General features: G+C 37.7%; 1 protein-coding gene across 3 annotated transcripts in view; it reads left to right on the top strand.

Moving 5' to 3' along the window:
* TRAPPC12 (trafficking protein particle complex 12) overlaps positions 1-20,891 on the top strand; it is a 62,443-nt gene that overhangs the window by 6,325 nt on the left and 35,227 nt on the right. For all 3 annotated transcript variants that reach the window (XM_037392351.1, XM_037392352.1, XM_037392353.1), the window contains exons 3-5: positions 162-278; positions 9,528-9,641; positions 10,505-10,643. In XM_037392351.1, the coding sequence (XP_037248248.1) occupies positions 162-278; positions 9,528-9,641; positions 10,505-10,643 (370 nt within the window). The remainder of the gene's footprint in view (positions 1-161; positions 279-9,527; positions 9,642-10,504; positions 10,644-20,891) is intronic.

Raw genomic sequence — 20,891 nt, 5'->3', positions numbered from 1 at the left:
ATATGCATTTATATTCATTTCACTCAAAAAGTACTGGAAAATAAACATTTCTCAAGGGAAAACAACTGTGTTGCTCAGCTTTAATTCAACATTTATTTTGCTAAAGTAATGTTTAAAAGTGTCTTGTTATGTTTCTTTTTTTTTGTTCCATGAACACCAAGGGAGATGCAGTGAAAGACTTAATGCTTCGTTTCTTGGGGGAGCAAGCTGCAGTGAAGAGACAAGTTTTAAATGCCAACTCTGTAGAACAGTCATTTGTAGGCTTGAAACAGCTAATTGTAAGTAACAATCTTCATAATTGAATATATATTAAGTACCATGCTTCCCTCAAGATAATTGGGAGCTATTGACTGTGAGGAGAAACTCAAAGTAAAATAAAATCTACGTATCAGTCTATTCATGATACTGTGAAAGTACTAGCCAAAATGTAGTTTTTAGTGGGAATGACACTGGGATTTAGCTATTCTGTTTTAGATGATGTAGTAAACATACTTTTTTTAATGTGCAAAACTTAGAAAAAAGGTAATTTTACTGTGAATTTTATCAGCTGATAAGCTTTAGGTAATGTAAATGGTGGCAAAACATTTTAATTGCTTTTTTTTTATCTGCATGTATATGTCTCATGTTTTCACCTCGGTATTTTACAAAAGTTAAGACATACCATTTGTAAATGGTAAGCAAAGCTGATGATGTCATATCAACTGCTTTTTTATTTCAGTACAGGATAATTAAACTAAATTACTTCCAAATGAAAGCTTAATTTTCTCCGAGTTAAAATCCCTTCCTTAGTGTAAATATTTTGGACATGGACATAGTTGCATCTAGCAGCCTTCTCAATCTTGCCTTGTTCTTTCAAACATTGTATTCCTGTATGAAGTTCATTGCTATTATATGACTGAGCCTTACTTAATCAGTTGAAATGTCAAAATATATTAAGCTTATTTTATTTTTTGAAAAATGGGTGAAAAATTACCGAGGAGAGGCAGTGAAGAATTATAAGCGTTAGGACAGTCTGCGTTTAGTACTTAACATCTTTTCATTCGTTTGTGTTGCATTACATGTAAAGCTCCAGAAGAGACTTTCTTGTTGCGTTAGGAAAGCTCTATGTGGTCTCTGCAAGCACTGTTAAGGAATTGAGAGGTAATTTTTGAAACGAGACCTGAAAAAAAAGATTGTGATCTCCATCCTGGAGATAGATGTTTTTCTTAGTCTCAATGTTTTGATTAACTTGAGAGTTTAGAGGGGAAAAGATATCTTAATAAGAAATCTTGTCTCCAGCGGTGTCTAAGTGGGAAAAGCCTTTTTCTGCACTTCCTTTCCCTCTTCCAGAAGAGGAATTTTGACCTATGGAAAATGTTTTTCTATTTGGCCTGGTGGCTGTGTCCATGCAAAATGTTCTTCTATGATACAGACCCTTGTACTTTAAATATAGTGCTGCCACTGATACTGTTTTGGCTTTGGGTATGGTCTTTAAGCTCCAGATCAGTGTTAAGGCTTTTACGATCAAAGCAGAGAAGATAGGAGGCAATCTGCAGCTGTCAGATTTTTTGCTACCTGTAGCAGATTTGATTTTTTTTTTTTTTTTTTTTTTTTTACAACTTGTCTTAATAGAGGGGAGGTTTAGGTAAAAATGCAGTCATTCAGCTAGAAGTCAGGATGTTTTTTGGTTTTCAAGGTTTCTAGTCATTAGCTATGGGTTGCTCTTGAGCAATATCACTATTCCTCAGGTTTTTTGCAGAACTCTTTCTTTTTGTGATAATTAGTTTTGGTTTGGGGTTTTGGGGTGATTTTTTTTTTTTCTTGCAGCCATTGCTGGTTTTTCTGCAATTCTTAATGTAGAAAATTTGTTTCTGATTAGCAACAGTCTTAAAGGTAAAATGTATTTCAGACTTGGAAATGTTAAAATCCCATGCTATATAATATTAATTAGTAATGATGTATGCTTTTTACATACACAGTAGGCCAAGATGACACGTAATGTGCTCTGTTGGCAACCACCAAATTTACTTTTTTTGTAAATGAACTCCTGACAAAATATATTCAGTGAATATATCTTTTCATGCAAAGGACCACTTGCAGGGAATATTTTCATTAACATCTGGATAAAAACTGGTGAAAGTTGGGAATATGGCTATGCAGTTTCCATAAGGGTAAGGTGTTTTTTTCATGAGTTGTTTGTTTGATATCCATGTAAACTACACATGACATATGAGAATTAATGAGATTGTTTCAGTCATCCAGTTCAATCCCTTGCAGTAATGGACAGCAACAAAACAGTCTACTTCAAAGGGGTCTGTAGTACAGAAGAGACAAGCATAGAATTAGGATAGACTTCAGCTTCAAACTGATAGCTGTTATTTAGGTGTTTGCATATGAGCTCATACCTGAACTCTTTAGTCAAAAGAGATCTATCTAATCAGCACAGTTGCTGATCGCATCTGAATTTAGATGTGTAAAACTGGGATCCCATCTAAAAATCTCAAACTGTCACGTGCTGTAGGAAGGCACTGGTGGCAGGTGAAACCACAAGTGAATGTGAAGTCCTGTTATGAAGAAATTTGTTAGGTTAAAATTCTCAGATAGTCTTGGGTGAACCTGATCTTACTATGGGAAGGAAAGGAAAAAAATAAAATGCAAAGCCTGTCTGCTCCAGAGGAAAACGCTTCATTTGTCTCTCGTTGCTGTTTTAATTCTGTGTGGATGGGGAAAGCATGCTAAATAGCTCATCGGTATCCCAAATCTTCATAACACATGTCTTCATCTGCAACTCTGGAGCTCCTCTCTTCCATCATACAGTTGCTTCTGTTAGCTTATTTGACTGTGTTAACAAATACAGATACATTGCTGCTACTTTCAAAAGCTATTCCAGAACTTCATTCCTTTGGTTGAAAATCAAAGGAATTCTAATCAGCCCTCTCTCAAAACGCAACATGAGATCAAAACACTTAAATTGTTGTAAACAACTTTATCTTTGATTAGAAAAAAGATTAAGTCATTTTTTCTTCTTAGGATTTGCTTCCTCTCCTCTGCTACTTTGTATGGGTAGACAGCAGTGACACTTCCACTTCCACTTCCTTTTTTTTTTTTTTTTTTTTTTTAAGGCGAAAATAACTTCTCTAGTCATCTTATTATGGGCATCTTCATAATCATCCTAGGAGCTCTTAGAATCTCCTGCAATTCAAGCTAACATCTTTTTATTATCACTGTCCAGAACTCAGCACATTATATTGTAAGTTACATGACTTTGCATGTTAATGATTGTGTTTTACCTTTTCTGTTATTCTGATACTGTAAATCATCTGATTCTTGTTTAGTGGTATGGTCCTCGTATTTTGACAGTAATTCCTAGATTACATCTTCAAATGCATATTCTAGCTCCATTCAGCAGGGTCACAAAATAATATGTTAAATTGGGTTGATTCCAGTGTACATCCTTGCATCAGTAACTTGTCACCTTCCTTCTAAAAGTTCCAGTAATAAATATTTACTTACACAAGTTAAAACCCAATTCTGTTGGTAAGGTTAAGTTAGTGCTTGTAGCAAAGAGTGTTGGAGACTGAAGTCCTTTTGGGGGGATCATAGTGCAAACAGTCTGCAGAAGTTTTCTCAAGTACAATTAGTTGTCAGGGAAGAAAAAGGGTTATCAAGAAGGTAGTAAGCTGAACTTGCAAAGGAGCGCCTTTTCTGATGAGTCTGCTGGCAGCAATATCATTCTTAAGACAAATAGTTGCTCACTAGGAACTGAACTCAGCTAACAAAATTGTTTGTTCAGCATGAATTTGGTCTCAGTTTTGCGTGAGATTTATACCAGTAACCCAAAGATGCATAGTTGGTTTATTGAACAACTGTATTTTCACATTTTAAATTTCTGCTATGGATAACAGTGTGTTGGAAATGCTTTACTGGTAGGGTAATGCTACAGAGGTGGTGCACTGGAAGTAGTTTACAACTTTGAGGCTTTTAAGAGCTGTAGGAGTGCTGGAGTGGTTCAGCAAAGTAACTCTGTAAACCTAGGTGCTTATCGTTGAGGTGATAACTTGTAAATAACCTCTACAGATGTGTAACTCTTAAGTGTTTATGTATTTCAATAGAAAATAAAATATGAGTTTTCAGTTTGAGAAGTTTCATTAATCTGGTGTAGGAACATGCATTTACCTCTAGAGCAAATAAATGTAAGCTAAAGCTTGTCTTCACAGCGGTACTTCATTTTATAGCAGCAAAAACATTATACATACAAGGTGCAAGCTGCAATTATGTTAGTTCCTGTTATTCCATATTTTAGATTGTTTACCCTCATTTGAACAAACAGCATAATATTTCTTCCTAGAGACCTTTGTGGTGTTTTGAGTTGTGAGGTGTTTGCAGCCATAGGGAGATAGTCTTTGATAGTTATCATACCTAATTAAAAAAAAAAAAAAAAAAACAAAAAACCAAAAAAACCCTACTGTATCTTGCCACTATAAATACGCAAGTTTTGCTTTTAAGTATGCAATCATTTCTTCAAGCTACTAGACTAGGAAAGGGTTACTAACTACATTTTCTTAACTGACGTGGAAGTGCTCTACCAATGTAATTTACAGGGGAGAAGAATGTCATAGCTAGTGGAGGAGGACATTTTAATCACTTTAATGGTGTTACATGTAGAGTTAATGGCTCCCTTTGAGTCTATTTAAAAAAAAATCATATACAGTTACTTTTGCACGTGATTAATGCTTGATCTTACATATATTTTCAAGTGTAACAAATTTGGATATAGTGGTATGGCATACATATTCACTTTAAGTTAGAAATGATCCTTAAAGATATAGGTGGACATTCCTTTATTTCGAAATCAGTAAGCAATTTCTAACATTTTTGTAGCTGATTTGAGCTGAGAGATGCAAGTAGCACAAGCAGTAACTGGGGTCTTGTGGGAGAGGTTGCATTTTTCCACTAAGAAGCGTCAATTTATTGGATAAAATATGAGTGACTTACCTTCAAGTGAAAATTGTTTTCCTGAGAGACTTAATACCTTAATACTGTTATAAATTGTCTTCATGTATCAGGTGAGTTTCCTTTGCATTGAACACATTTTTCTGTAGATGTCCAGTCTGTGTGATTCTTTTTGCTTGACAGAAGAATTCCACCTGGGTATTAGGCATATTTGTTGCATATTCTGAGCTTCACTGCTTTCATTCAAGAAGACAATGTACAGCATTGTATACAAAGAAGAAACATGAACACTTATGCAATCATACGTCTGAGATCTTTGTTCAACAGTAATTAAAAAAATAAAGCAAAACTGGCCTGCATAAGACTTCCAAGGAACTGTTATGTATGTGAAAAAGTGTATTCAGCTATTCAGTAGTAATTTTTTTCAGTCCAAATCAGTGAATATCTTCATAATAGAATAAAACCAGAGTGTTTCAGATATAGTGAAAACTCTGATAACTGAAGTTCTTATGACATTTTATTAGAAAAGGAAGAAATGTAAAAAATGGTTTTCCAGACAGACTACAACTTTGTCTTGTATTGGGTCATTTTACTTCATTAGAAGTTTTCTTCATTTCTGAATCTAAAAAATATAACATCTTCAGTGCTATTCTTGTATTTGAACTAGAAACATTCTAGTTTTAGTAACTGGAATTCTCTTCTGCCCTAGTATTCCTACATCCCATTTCTTCATCCCTCTTTGTAGAAGACTGGCATATCGAAGGCACTGGGATGTACAGAATATCACAGTTACTTTTAACTTTGACCAAGTGGACCAGAAGCATTACTAGACCTTTAGATTTTAATTTATCAGAATTTAGAACTCATATTGCTGACTCCATTTCAGGTGGTTTTTAGGCTGTTTCCTTTTATTGCTTTTATTAAAAGGGGATCATGATAGCCTTAGTCAGGTTCTTATTTTGAAAATAGTGGAGCGTAAGTCAGTAAAATAAGGAGGTGAGAGTTGATTGCATGTTGTGGTTTAACCCCAGATGGCAACTAAGTACCAAGCAGCTGCTCGCTCATATACCACTACCCCCTGCAGCAGGATGGGGAAAATCAGGGGAAAAGGTAAAACTTGAGGTTTGAGATAAGAACAATTCAATAATTGAAATAAAATAAAAATACTAATAGGCACAACAATTATAACGAAAAGGAGAAAGAAGGGAAGAAGAATAATATCCAGAGGGAAGGAGGGAAAATAACCAAGTGATGCATAATACAGTTGCTTGTCACCCACTGACCAATGCCCAGCCAGTCCCTGAGCAGCGATTGGCAACTCCCCCCAGTTTATATACTCGGCATGATTTTCTGTGTTAGGGAGTATCTCTGTGGCTAGTTTGGGTCAGCTGCCCTGGCTATGCTCCCTCCCAGCTTTTTGTGTCCCTCTCCTCTGGACCTTCTCACTGACAGGACCCAAGAAACTGAAAAGTCCTTGACTTAACGTAAATGTTACTTAACACAGTGATGTTTTCAGTTGTGGCTATCAACATTATTCTGGCACCAAATCCAAAACACAGCACTCCCCCAGGTTCTAAGAAAATTAATTCTATCCTAGCTAAAACCAGGGCATCACCTTACACCGTAATCTTTTATTTCTTAAAGCTGCAATCAAAAGAAGCAGTAAGTTAATAAATGTACTGTTATTTTTGTTCCAAAAAAGTCACATTGGGTTTGTGTGCAAGATAAGCTGTCATGGAAGAGGAGGGGGAAGGCAGTGGGGCTCTATAACATGCAAGTTTTACCACCTCAAGCTACATAAAGCCTTTAGTGCCTACCTCTATAGGGTAATAGTCTGACAAAATCCAGGCACTACCATCTGCTTTTTTTGATTTAAACCTAAAGTCCTTGTATTAAAATCTCCGGCAGTTTAAGAACTTCAATGAAAAGATAAAAAATAACTGGACTGGTTCTGTCTGTCTTAAAGAAAAATATATATTTTTTTTTTATTTGAAACCTGTTTTACCAGTTTTGCCATCTGTATATAAACCTCACTGAGGACCTCTTTTGATTTTGTGGGTAACAGAGAAGTTCTGCAAGGAATAATGCAGTTGGATTGTCTATTGGGTGTCTAGTCTGCTTATCCTAGCTTTGGGGTGTGTACAGCAGTCAGTACTGAAATGTTTTGGGATGTTTTCTTTTTTTTTTTTTAGTTTTGGGGTTTTTTTGTTCATGTTGTTAGAGACCAGAAAAATCCCTTCACATGGTAAACATCTGTACCAGTAGTGTGTAGGATTCACAGAAGCCATACCAGCTGGTGGCTTTCATTTAAGGAAGAATAGTTCCATACTTTCTGTGAAAAAAAGATTTGCTAATGTCATGTGTGGAGGGAAGTTCTCTTCTGCTAGGCTGATACTGTGTTAGCGAACAATTTGGTAATAATATTTGGTTGATAGTATTTTCTGTAGGAGAAAATAGTTTTTTCACACAACTGTTGCTGGATGACCATGCCCTGATCATCATAGAATAATAATTTTATTCTTTGAGAATATTGTTCCATTTTTTTGATGCTGTATCTGAAGCAGTAGTATCCATATTTGCTTTGAGCCTCTACATATGACTTACAAACGGAATTTATCCCTATTGCTTTTAGCAACAATGGACCCAGGTTGTTAGAACTGTGTGGCTGTAGACTACAGGAAATGTGAAAGTGACTGACTTCCGAGGTTTTGAGGGGTGTTTGAAATAACAGGACAAAGATTTCTGGTGGACTGGCAACTCAGGCAACTGTAAGTCTAGTACAATTTGCCAGAGACATCAATGTGTCCTGCTAATTTCAAATTAAGTTATACTGCTAGCAGCCTTCTAGTAAGCTTCCACAGAGAATTACGCTCCATGACCAGCAGGCAGCTCTGATTTTGAAGTCATGATGAATATTGTTTCATTTTCCGGCAAAGACTGCTTTCACAATGATTGTCAGATTTGCTTCTCCTGGCTATCTTGTTCTGTAAAGAAGTATTTTTTTTCTATGCCTGAAATAGAATTTCAAGAATTGTAGCACCTAAGTTTGTCATAAATGTTCCATTATTACTTTTGGATCCTAACTCTCATTTGAAAAGAAAAGTTGAGTGGTTTTAGAGTCTGTGTCCATTTCTTTTCTAAGGATAATAAGAAATTAATTTGTCCCTGCAGAAGAGCAATAAATTTTAGGTAACTCACGTCCGTGTCTTTCTGCTTTTCTAAGTTGATACACAAATGCATTATCGATACCTGCACTTCCATAAGAGTGTAGATGTCTCAGAAGGTGCTATGCTGCTTCGTGGTCTTGCTGTCAGCCAACTTCTGCATTTCCAGTGGAACTCAATTTTTTGTCTGGGATTTGACAGTGCAGTGGAGAGAGATGAGGTGATTGATTAGTGCATGATGATCTCTATAGTGACCCTTTGAACTATATGGCTGCAAAATGGGTGCTAAAGAGTATGAAAACCTTTCAGCTGTTCCTAGTAGTTGTTCTGTATAACTGTTTGCCTGTATTGACATGTTTTCTAAACTCTAAACATTGGCGAGAATTTAATAAAATCCCAGTTCAAGGTCAGTACCTTTTCACTGGCAAGCACCAATGTAAATATGTTGTATTCCTTTACATTTCATCAGACAGCATGACAGTTTTGTGTTACATTTATCATTATTTTTTTATGGTTTTAAGAAACAATTGAAAAAACATTACTTTCAGGAACAAGATGTATTTGTTTTATACCAACCTGCTGAATATATGTTCCTTGAAAAACCTTTCTGTATGATAGAAAGGTATGATGGCTTAAAACCTGTGAAGCATTAGTCTGTGTTTTAAATTTTTGGTAGTGTTACCTGTTTAAATGGTTCCATTAGCACATACAAGGCAGAAACACTAATGGGATGACAGTGTGACAAGACAGTTTGACTTGTCTAACTAGGAATTAGTTTGTTTTGTGACTAAAAAATAAATTTAAGAATATTTTGAAGTTAGCTGTGAGATGAAAATTCGGATGTTTACTTTTTATAGGTGAAACAATTATTCTGAATTTATCATTTTATGCATTGCATTTTTTCTTGTCCTTTTTTCTTAATTGATAAGAATTCTCTGCTTTGGGCATTGTTAGGGCAGTCTGTTTTTATTAAATGAACTGCACTAGGGGTTATAATCTGAAAGACTGAAGCCAGGGGGGTAGGAACAAGCAAATACTTGTTTCAGTAGAGTAACTTGTATCAGTAGAGTAACTTGGATGTGATTATTGAAATATGGTTGGCAATGTTTTTCCCCTTTTGAGGAGAAAAAAAAATTGTGAATATTCTAGTATGTTCAAATATATTAGCAAACCCAGTATAGCTAGAAGTTTAGAATACTGTATCGTGTTGTATATTCATCTGTTTTAGTGATCTTGTAATAGTAATGCTTGATTTCAGTTTTTGCCTAATTAAACGTGCAGCTTTGACAAATGGCATTCTGCTGCTCATCGGCCAGCTCTCTGACCTTGTCATTATTACTGATGGGTATATGTAGCTGCTTCAGGCAAAATAAGCAGTTGTGCATTTTAGAGACTTTATGATTTTTCTACTTACTCTTTTCTTCTTCCCAGAGCAGTAAAAACTGGAGGGCAGCAGTTGACTTGTGTGGGCGGCTTCTAACTGCACATGGTCAAGGCTATAAAAAAAGTGGACTACCTACTAGCCATACAACAGATTCTTTACAGGTACGTTTAAAGAAAGATACATACACCCTTGTCATTTTTTCCAACAATATTCCCAGTGGCATGTTTTTTTAACATGCCAAACTTCTTTTCCTATGTTGCCTAAAAAGTGATCTTATTAAAGAATTGTAGCAAGTCACTTTTTCTGTTTACTTATATAAAATAGAATTTTACTTAGGTTTTCATTTAAAACAATACTGTTTTCTATCTTGATTGTATTTTTTTAAAGGTAATCACACTAGTGAAAAGGAATATGTTTTGCTGTCTTGGAAGACTCACTGTGCTAAGGTTCATGGACACTATCTAAATGGTGAACTTTATAGTAAGATTTCAGATGTTAGAACTATGTTTCATGGTAAGAAAATAAGAACCCAAATTAATAAAGTTTCATGAAACATTACAAGTGTTCTACTGAATAAAATGTGACCAGATGACAGTGTATGCTTCTGGCCCTAGTAACTATAAAGCTCATGGCATTTCACCAAAATCGTAACAGATTTTAAGAATTGCATAAAATTGGGGAAAAAAGTAAAAATCAGTTTGATAATTCTTACATGCTAACTCAATTAAAGAGAGATGTTCTAATTTTGAAGCAGGCCAGTTTTTAAACTTCATGTTCAGAATCTCAGTACCTTTACAAACAATTAAAACATCAGTCCTCTGTGTTTTGTTGTAATGATCTTATGAAAAGTATTTTGTGAAAGAGCATGTAAACATAAATCCTGATTCTTATCAGTAAGTAACACAGAAACTCTTCACTCAACTTTATCATAAAAACTTAGAAAGCTGAAATTGAATGTGGCTTGTGACTGAAGCTGCTAACATTCCTTGTCTTTTCCTTTTTTTTTGCATATGTTAATTTTTAGCTGTGGTTTGTGAGACTAGCACTGCTGGTAAAACTGAATCTATTCCAAAATGCAGAAATGGAATTTGAACCATTTGGAAATTTAGACCAGCCTGATCTTTATTACGAATATTACCCTCATGTATACCCCGGACGAAAAGGTATGATATTTGATTTACAAAATTTTTGCCTGTTTAACCAAAATAATAAAAAATAACCATCATTGAAAAAAAGGTAACCAAAAAAATTTATCCAAAATAATGGAATCGGTTATTTTTTTCAATTCTAAAGCACTGGTGAACTTTGCATTTTTATTTTCTTTTTCCCATGAAGAATATGATTGACTACTATGTTAAAGTATTTGCGTTATGGAGGTAGCAATAAGTAGTAACAGGGGGTAAGACTATTCCATCGTGATATAGATAGGCAATGTATTTCATGATGCTGATTTGAAAAGATAGCACTGATTTGAAAGAGGAATGTTTTTAACAATTAAATATAATAAAGTAGTTCTAGGGTATTGAAGTAAAAAAAAACCCCAAACTTTAATAGTTCATTTTATGCAGAAATAGACTGAAAGGTGATGAGTTTGTGGTAACAAAATCTGTAAGCTTTTCCTCTTAAATCTATCCATCAACCACTATGCTATTTTTAACACTCGCATGTTCCTTGCACACATGCTAACGCAGGTTTTATTTTCTTGGGTTTCCTGGCTTCTAGGATTAAAAAAAAAATTAACCAAATTTAGAGCCAATTTGATAATTTCCTTAATTAAAAAAAACTGTTAAATGTAATATTATTTGCTAAGTAATTGAAATTAAATAAAAATCAGTAATTCACAATGTATCCCATTGTTGAAGAGGAAAAAAGACACCACCAGCCTCAATTATTTGTAAGAGATTTATCTCAAGTTACAAATGCACTGATTCCCACTGCTCCCAGTAGCCCATAGATTAACCAAATAGTTCCACTACCCAGGGTATCCTAGTACTCCAGGAGCCTGGATTTGAAAAATTGCTATTTTTAAGAGCAATTTCACTCCTCTTCAGGCTATTTTGAATTTTTATTTTTTCTAAATCTGTTATTTAACAATAAATAACTCTGATGGAAGTACACTGTTAAATGATCTTGCTGTTTGTTGGCTGTCATATTTGAACCACAATGTATAATGGCACAGTTATAAGTAACAGTGGTAATAGGCAGCGCCCCTCTGAAAAAAAAATGTAGTCCATGTTACATAAGATGCTGGTAGTCTCAGTAGGGTAGCCTAGAAAGATACTGAAATTTTGAGGTTGCTGAGGAAGGGAAGTTGGTGTCAAGAAAGTTCAGGATCTTTTGCAGAAGATTGTTTGATTTATTCAGTGATGCAAAGGATCGTCCTTGAATTATGCTTGTAGCCCAGCAAGGCCAGTGTGGACTGCCTAGAACAAGTACCTCTGACCTTACTCATCATTTTCCAGGCAATCACAGGTAAAAATTTCCTGGTTTGCCTTGAATATATTCAGTCTGCTGAGAAGGAGATCTGTTATTTGTAAGTGAGAGAGGTTCTGGTCATCAGGTTGGACAACTCTTTGAACTGTTTTTTATTTTGCGGCTTTGCATATGATGCAGTGGTGCACAGAAGTAGTCTTCCCCAGTCTGTATGTATGCTTTCCATCTTTATCGGTATTAAAAATAAGTTATTTTGCCTAAGAAAAGAATCCTTGCAGGTCATGTCAATATTTGAGACATTTCAGTCTTTGTGCCAGAGTATACAGGTAGCAACAGTTCCAGCCAGCTGTTGCAGGCATCCATCCTGTCACTGAACTTTGGATCCAAACCATCTTTGCAGTAACCACTGAATGACTGCAGCTGTTTCATACACATTATTGAGGGTATCTATGGTAAAAAGGTGAGCATAAGGAAAGAAAATACTCGTATTTCATAATTATACACCTCAGTTCATTTTTAACAGTTGAACCTACCAACCAGTACCATATTCTGATCATCTGTAAGGAAAGTAAGATCAAGGTTGGATGGAGCACACTGGCTGGTTGTAGATACCTCTTATAAATACAATGTGATTAAGATGTGGGAACAGCTATCAAACCTTCCTTACGTAGTTTTGAGGAGAGAGAGAGAGATGCTGTTTGCAGGGAAGTAGTAGAGAACAAGCAGTTCTCTTCTGGCTAACATTAAACTACGCAGCGCTGGATTATGGATAAAGCAATTTAGTATACATGCATCATTAACCATCTAATTTAAATAATAAAATAGATATTAATCATTCATGTATTTTGGTTGAAATGTATTAGTATGAAACCACAATCCACTGCTGTTTGGTAATTTTACATATCATTTTGTGGTGTAACAAGCATAAAAGGAAGAGGTTTGCTTCAACATTTTAATTTTGATTCATGGTATATAAATGGAGTAAGCACTTAAAAACCAATTTAAGAAATGAGAGTATAAATATAAGTAATGTATACATTAATTGTAACACATACAATATTTTGCATAAATTCTTTGTAGTCAAAGTAGTCATAATAAGAAATGTAATAAATTAGAAAGTTTTCTGTGTTTCCTGTGCTTGAAGTAAGGAAAGTTTATATACCTGAGCTTCTTATAGCAGTGAGGATAGTCCCTCATCCATTAATCTCTGAGAAATATACCTCAAAGAATTGAAATTCCAAGTAAATGTAGGAGGACTTGACAATGGTTTTTCCATTAGTTTAGCTTAACATGGCAGGCAGTATCCTCTTAATTTTCCTCTGGAGTTCTTCCAAAGCTCTTTCCTTTTCAGCAGCACCACTAATAAGTTTTGTCCTGAGATTTTGTATGGCATTTGCAGCCATGCTGTGTGTGGATCCCATTACTGTTGTCTTTATCATGGCTGCAAGGTCTAATCTTTCTGAAGTCTTCCTTTCCTGATCTCCACAATCTCTATTTCTTCAGTCATCTCTGTTGCCTGTAGGTGTGCACCGTCTGGGAAGGTGGAATCTGCAGGCATCCTTGTATCAGCCAGTGAAATTAGGTCACTCTTTGATCATTCCTGTTTGATATGGGGCAGACAGCAAACCATTCTCATTTTCTAGTAAAATCTTAATCTGTTATAAATGTATTTCTTCTAAATTCATCTGTGGAGAGAAGCCAAGAAGTCTGCAGTCTGATTATATGTAAAATTTTTTTTGTTTTGTAATAGGTAGGTACTTGGGTCAGGAGCTCTCTTCCAGATTACTTCCTCTCCATTGTACTGTGTGGGGTATATAAAGCTGAATTTTTCTCATTGTTCTCATGACTAATGGATGTCAGGAACCTCTTTTACCTTTTTTTTTTTTTTTTTTTTTTTTTAGGGTTTTGTCTTTACGTTTACAGACTGACCCACTTCATAGTGTTTGTTTCTATGTTCCTCATGCTACTTCATAAATTTCGCATATGATAGATTGGCTAACCTGAGATATCCTTTCCATTAATAATGCCTGTGTGTTTCTGAAAGATTGAGGGCCAACAATTAAAATAGAGCTTTAAAATGCTGATACTTGATTATGATATTGTTATCATGATAATTTTGTCTTGTTTCTGGTTAATAGACCAGTAAATTACAGAAAAGTTCATGCTACCAAAATCAGTGGTCTAAAGCTATAATAATTCAAAATAATTTTATTTGGAATTACAGAGGGGGAAAAAATAAGCCTGTACACAAGTAAAAATAGGACTTTTATTCCCCTGACCAGAAATTTATATGTATAGGGGTGGTTTTTATCCCTTTCCCTTTTTCATTCTCCTTGTGGTGATACAGCATCATCTGTATTCATAGAATAATTTAGCTTGCAAAAGACCTTTGAAATCATACGATCTGACCGTTAACCCAGGACTGCCAAGTCCATCACTGAACCATGTCCCAAGGCACCACACTTACATGTCTTCTAAATACCTCCAAGGATGGTGATTCCACCACCTCCCTGGGCAGCCTGTTCGAATGCTTCACCACCCTTTTGGTGAAAAATGTTTTCCTCATATCCAATCTAAACTTCCCCTGGTATAACTTGAGGCCGTCTCCTCTTGTCCTGTCACTTGTTACATGGGAGAAGAGACCGACCCCCACCTGCCCACAGCCTCCTGTCAGGTAGTTGTAGAGAGCAATAAGATCCCCCCTGAGGCTCTTTTTCTTCAGCCTAAACCCCAGTTCCCTCAGCCTCTTCATGTACTCTAGTCCCTTCACCAGCTTTGTTGCCCTTCTCTGGACACACTCCAGCACCTCAACATCTCTTGAAGTGAGGGGCCCAAAACTGTGAACACATGATTTGAGATGCGGCCTCACCAATGCTGAGTAAGGGGGATGATCTCTTCCTTAGTCCTGCTGAATGCACACTTTTGCATACAAGCCAGGATGCTGTTGGCCTTCTTGGCCACCTGGGCACACCGCTGGCTCACGTTCAGCCGGCCATCAGCCAGCACCCCCAGGTCCTTTTCTTCTAGGCAGCTTTCCAGCCGCTCTTCCCCAAGCCTGTAGCATTGCCTGGGGTTGTTGTGACCCAGGGGCAGGACCCAGCACTTCTCCTTGTTGAACCTCATACAACTGGCCTCGGCCCATTGGTCCATCCTGTCCAGACCCCTCTGCAGAGCCTTCCTGCCATCAAGCAGATCAACACTCCCACCCCAGTCGGTGTCATCTGCAAACTTGCTGAGGGTGCACTCAATCCCCTCATCCAGATAGTTGATAGGAATTTTAAAGAGCACTGGCCCCAGTACTGAGCCCTGGGGAACACCACGTGTGACCAGCTCCATTCACCACCACTCTTTGGGCTCAGCCATCCAGCCAGCTTTTAACCTGGCATAGAGCACACCTGTCTGAGCCATGAGCAGCCAGTTTCCCCAGGAGAATGGTGGGGTAGATGGTGCCAAAGGCTTTACTAGAGTCCAGGTAGACAACATCCACAGCCTTTCTCTCATCCTCAAGGTGGGTCATCTTGTCGTAGAAGGAGATCAGGTTCATCAAGCAGGACCTGCCTTTCATAAACCCATGCTGGCTGGGCCTGATCCCCTGCTGTCCTGCATGTGCCATGTGATGGTGCTCAGGATGATCTGCCTTCCCTGGCACCGAGATCAGGCTGACAGGCCTGTAGTTCCCCAGATCCACCTTCCTGCCCGTCTTGTAGATGGGTGTCATGTTGGCTAACCTCCAGTTTTCTGGGACCTCCCCAGTTTACCAGATCTGTTGATAAATGATGGAGTGTCTTGGTGAGCTCCTCCACCAGCTCCCTCAGTAACCTCGGGTGGATCCCATCTGGCCCCATAGACAAGTGGAGCAGCAGGTCACTGACGGTTTCCTCCTGGACTGTGGGGACTGCGTTCTGCTCCTCCTCATCCCCGTCTTCCAGCTCAGGGGGCTGAGTACCCAGAGGGAAGCTGGTCTGGCTACTAAAGACTGAGGCAAAGAAAGCATTGAGTACCTCAGCCTTTTCCTTATCCCTTGTGGCCTGAGTTCTAGCTGGGCTTTTGCCTCTCTAATCTTCACCCTGCATAACCTCGTGACATCCTTACAGAGTTGCCTGCCCCTTCTTCCAAAGCTGGTAAACTCTGCTTTTTCCCCTGAGCTCCAGCCAAAGCTCTCTGCTCAGCCAAGCCAGTCTGCTTCCCCATCAGCTCGTCTTTTGGCATGCGTGGACAGCCTGCTGCTGCGCCTTTAAGATTTCCTTCCTGAAGAATGTCCAGCCTTCCTGGACCCCTTGGCCCTTCAGGACTGTCTCCCAGTGGACTTTGTCAACCAGGCTCTTAAACAGGCCAAAGTCGGCCCTCTGGAAGTCCAAGGCAGTGGTTCTGCTGACCCCCTTCCTTACTTCTCTGAGAATTAAAAACTCTGTCATCTGATGATTGTTGTGCCGGAGACTGCCTCTGACCACCACATCACCTACCAGTCCTTCCCAGTTTGTAAACAGCAGGTCCAGTGGGGCATCTCCCCTGGCTGCCTCACTGACCAGCTGTGTCAGCAAGTTGTCTTCCACACACTGCAGGAACCTCCTACACTGTTTCCTCTCTGCTGTGTTCTGTTTCCAGCAGACATCTGCTAAGTTGAAGTCCCTCGCAAGAGAATGGCTAGTGATCTTATGACTCCGATCTTGTGACTCCTCCAAGTTGCCTGTAGAATATTTCATCTGTCTCTTCATCCTGTTTGGGCTGTCTATAACAGACTTCCACCAGGATATCTGCCTTGTTGGCCCTCCCGCTGATTCTTACCCATAAACACTCAACCCTGTTGTCACCATCATTCAGCTCTAGGCAGTCAAAACGCTCCCTGATGTTAAGGGTTACCCCACCACCTCTCCTTCGTAGCCTATCTCTTCGGAAGGGTTTGTAGCCATCCGTTGCAGCACTTCAGTCATACGAATTATCCCACCGTTTCCGTGATAGCATTCATGCCATAGTCTTCCTGCTGCACGATGGCTTCCAGCTCCTCCCGTTTGTTGCCTGCGCTTTGGGCACTGGCAAGACACACCTCAGCTGTGCTGTTGATCTCTCCTCCAACCCTGGCATGCTGCCCCCAAGGCTCATCTCTAACAAGCTTGGGTTTATTCTCTTTCCCCTTTGGATCTCATTTAAAGCTCTCTCGATGAGCACTGCTAACCCCTGGCCTAGGATCCTTTTCCCACCTTTGGCACAGGTGAACCCCATCTGTAGCCAGCAGGCTTGCTGCCTTGTAAATTGAACTGTGATCAAGAAAAACTAAATTTAGCCATTGACACCAGACCTGGAGCCAGATACTGATCTGTGTGACTTTCTGAGTAAGCGTCCTGTCGTTCCCTGCAACTGGCAGGACAGAAGAAAACTTCTGCGTGTGCTCCTGATCCCTTAACCAGTTGCCCCAAGCCTCTGAGGTCTCTTGAGTGCCCTCAGATTTCTTGTCATGTGGATTTCATCATTGCCCACTTGGAAGACCAGTAATGGATGGTGATCAGAGGGCTGTACCAGGCAGGGGAGTTCTCTAGTGACATCCCTTACCCGAGCCCCAGGAGGCAGCAGCCTTCCCTGTGGGTTGGGGCCGCTCAGCATATTGGGCCCTCTGTTCCTCTTGGAGCGGAGTTGCCAGTGACGTCCCCTTTCTTTACTTCCTAGCAAAGTTGGGTCTGTTTGATTTCATGTTAGAGAAGGTCTGTCTCCTGTTGTCTGGTGGAAAGTGCCTAAATAAGGAACGTACTGCTAAGTATTTAGTTATTTGTGCTCTAGAAACTGATCTTGTACTGCACACCTTCTCATGAACTCTGTTACTAATTCTAGCACAAGGATTTTTGTACATGTGGCTGTGCTGCAACCGTAGGGATACACTAGTATGTGCTGCAATAGGCCAATGCTTTCAGATGGAGAGTGACAGTTAAAAAAAACACATATATTTTATGTAATTTTATATATATAAAAAATATATATATTTCTCTCAAAGTAGTATGAGTCTAGACATCACAACTATTATTTTAGCATATTTCATTAGGTGTATACTGCTTTTATGACTTCACTAATACCCGCTATAGTTGAAGTTTTAACAGAAATAAATGAAGGAATTGATACAAAAAATACTGAGGGTTCATTTTTATGTGTCCTTATTTACTCAAGCAGTGCTCTTGATTGGTTTCTTTTATTCTGTTTTGAAATTCAGATCACCATAAAGGAATCCTATCATACATGGTCTAAAACTGTCATTCCAATCCATGTTGTAAACCACTTTTCAGTGCTGATGTCTAAGGTTAAATGTAATAAATCAATAATATTATTATTACATTTAATAAGCTTATAAAGTAGCAAAAGATGTAATAGAAAATTTGTCATATGTCCGTTGATGCAGAGACACTGTGTACTCATCCATAATTTTTCTCTAATACCTGGAAGAGGCATTTTACAGACATCTGGACTGTTGTGCAGTAGGGAGGACTATGTACAGTTCCAAGATCTACTGCTCTCTTAAGCTTGGTCCTGCTTCTGAGTGTCGGCCTGTGCCATAAGGAAGGACAGGCGTGGATTGGGGAAATTATCCTCTATGTGCTTTCCCAGTAAACATAGTGATGCCTCAACAGTGACGTTTGGCGACATTGAGTTTATTGTCTTCCTTTCTTCTCTCTGACTTGGCCGTGCTAGTAGCAGGCAGCCTTGCTGAAGATTCCTTTCCTTTTTCCTCAGCACAATTTTAGATGATGCTATAAATACCCCCCCTTTTTTTTTTTTTCCATCCTCATCAGCTTTTGGTTAGTGGGAGAACTGTAGCAGATTGGGAAGTGGTGTGGGGGGAAAAAAGAAAAATAATTGTGGTGCGTGGGGAGGCAGAAGTTATTAATCAAGGTAAAAACAAGAGATAAAAGAAGAAATGCACAAACTAATGAAATTGTAGTGTGTATAGTACTCTTATCTATTAATAAATTTTGCAGGAAAACAGAAGATAAAAAAGATTCCAGTCATTGTTACATGTGGTACTGGCTTTCTCAGCTGCTGTGCCTGAACTTATACTCTCATGTCAGGCTGCTTCAGTCTTGGCAGGTGCTCAGAAGAGTTCTTCGTGCAAGCTCATGTTGACAGTAACAAACATACTAAAGCCTCTAAAGAAACTGGTTTTCCAGTTATTTTATTTCAGTACTGTGTACATCTCTGTTGACTCTTACATTCACTATTTGTTCTTCTGTTGCTTCAGAGATACCTTCTACCTATGAAATCAGCTAGTACGACTTGAATGGATATCACTCAAGTGTTGTGGCTCCAGCTGGCTATTCAGAACAGTCAGACATGCATATACATTTTTTCTGAAGTAATACAGATATTTTAGTTAAGAAATGTATGTATACTTTTCCGGGGGTAGAGTGCTGCTAAAATATTTAATTGTGCTTTCTTTCCCAAGGCTGTGTAGTCTCAATGTAAACAGTACCAGCTTTATATAGTATTTCTTAAAAGTGAATGAGTAACTAATTTCTAAATTCTGCCGTACTACAGTTATCAGTAAGATTTACAGTGATCTCTTTGTGGTAGGGAAATTGTTGCAAGGTTTTTCTGCATTCTTTTCTTTTATGTTTTTATGTTTTCCTTGCTTCAGTGCAAATAACTTATTGAAAAAGTATTTTTGAAACCTTTCCAAACCAGATCTTAATTAAGAATATTCTTAAGTCATGTCCAATTAAATTGTAAGGAGGATGGAAACATGCAATTTCAGATAAAATTTTCAACATTTTTTTTCAGTGGTTACAAACATTTAGTTTCCTACCTCTTCTTCAGTGGCTCCTGAATGAAAGTAATAAACAAAAGCTTGGAAACTTTTTAAGTGTACTTTTAATTGACAGTCAGTGAGACTATGATTCAAAGTTACAACATCATTATTCCTAAAAATCTCCTTATAATTTATTCAAATATGCTGGATTAGAAGTATGTAAAAGAGTGTGTGTCCATATAAATGAAAGGATATGCATCTCTGTGTATAGGTATGTGTGAAGCAGAGTATCTTTCTGAAACTGGATTTTCAGTATTTCCCTTTTACCCAATGAAGGAAGGGCTTGTTTCTTTGTTGGTTTTTTTGTTTGGTTGGTTGGTTTGTTTTTTTTTTTACTGTTAGAAGATCCCACTTTATACTTTCAGTAATTTCTAATTTGCCGTACTGATGTTTTTTGGTATTTAAGATTTGTTGAATAAGCTGTAGAAGGCAGATGAGAAAGCATTTCTGCTTACTGATTTTGCAATAAGAAAATCCAAAGATAAAATGGCTAGCCATTGGAATCCTCTTTTTACTGATCTAAAAGGGCTGCAGATGAGGGCTGCAGTTTGAATTTGATTGACATGAGGTGATGTTTATGTTATGACATTTATGAAAATGTGCAGCTGTTCATAAAGAAATAGAAATGGAAATCTGTGGTCTTGGAAAATTCTACCTGATCTTACTATTTATTCCATCTGTTACCATGCTTTTGGAGTATCCATTTTCCTTTCAGCAGGCCTTTTTTCACTTTTTTGTTTTGCCTTTTGTATGCTGATAATATATACATGAATAAGATTAGTTCATCCCAAAGTGACAATCAAAAAACATACTCTTTGAAAAAATTCCCTCACTGTATTTAAAAGTGATAGCTCTGAAAAGAATAGTCTTAAAATTAAACCATTTTTCCATTATGAAGTTTTTATAGATAAATTATGAAGCCTCTAAAAAGAAGCAGCAGAGGTCAACTGTAAATCATCAAGCTAGAATAAGACTTAAAAATTAAATTTCAATACATAGTAGTAATTGTAGGGTATCGCCTTTTGTTGAAATCATCTAAGCTTAGTTGACATGGTTTTGCTGTGTAAGAGGGCATTACTTCTTTAGAAATCTGAACCATGGAGAGCAAAATCCGTTCTCCTGTGCTTTTAAGTAAACATTTTAATTACAGGATGTGCTGGCTTGTTTTGAATATTCCTTGACCTGTTGCCTT

This window comes from Falco rusticolus, chromosome 6 (assembly GCF_015220075.1).
Source record: "Falco rusticolus isolate bFalRus1 chromosome 6, bFalRus1.pri, whole genome shotgun sequence".
Taxonomy (NCBI): Eukaryota; Metazoa; Chordata; class Aves; order Falconiformes; family Falconidae; genus Falco; species Falco rusticolus.
This window is presented reverse-complemented; position numbering and strand designations above follow the sequence as displayed.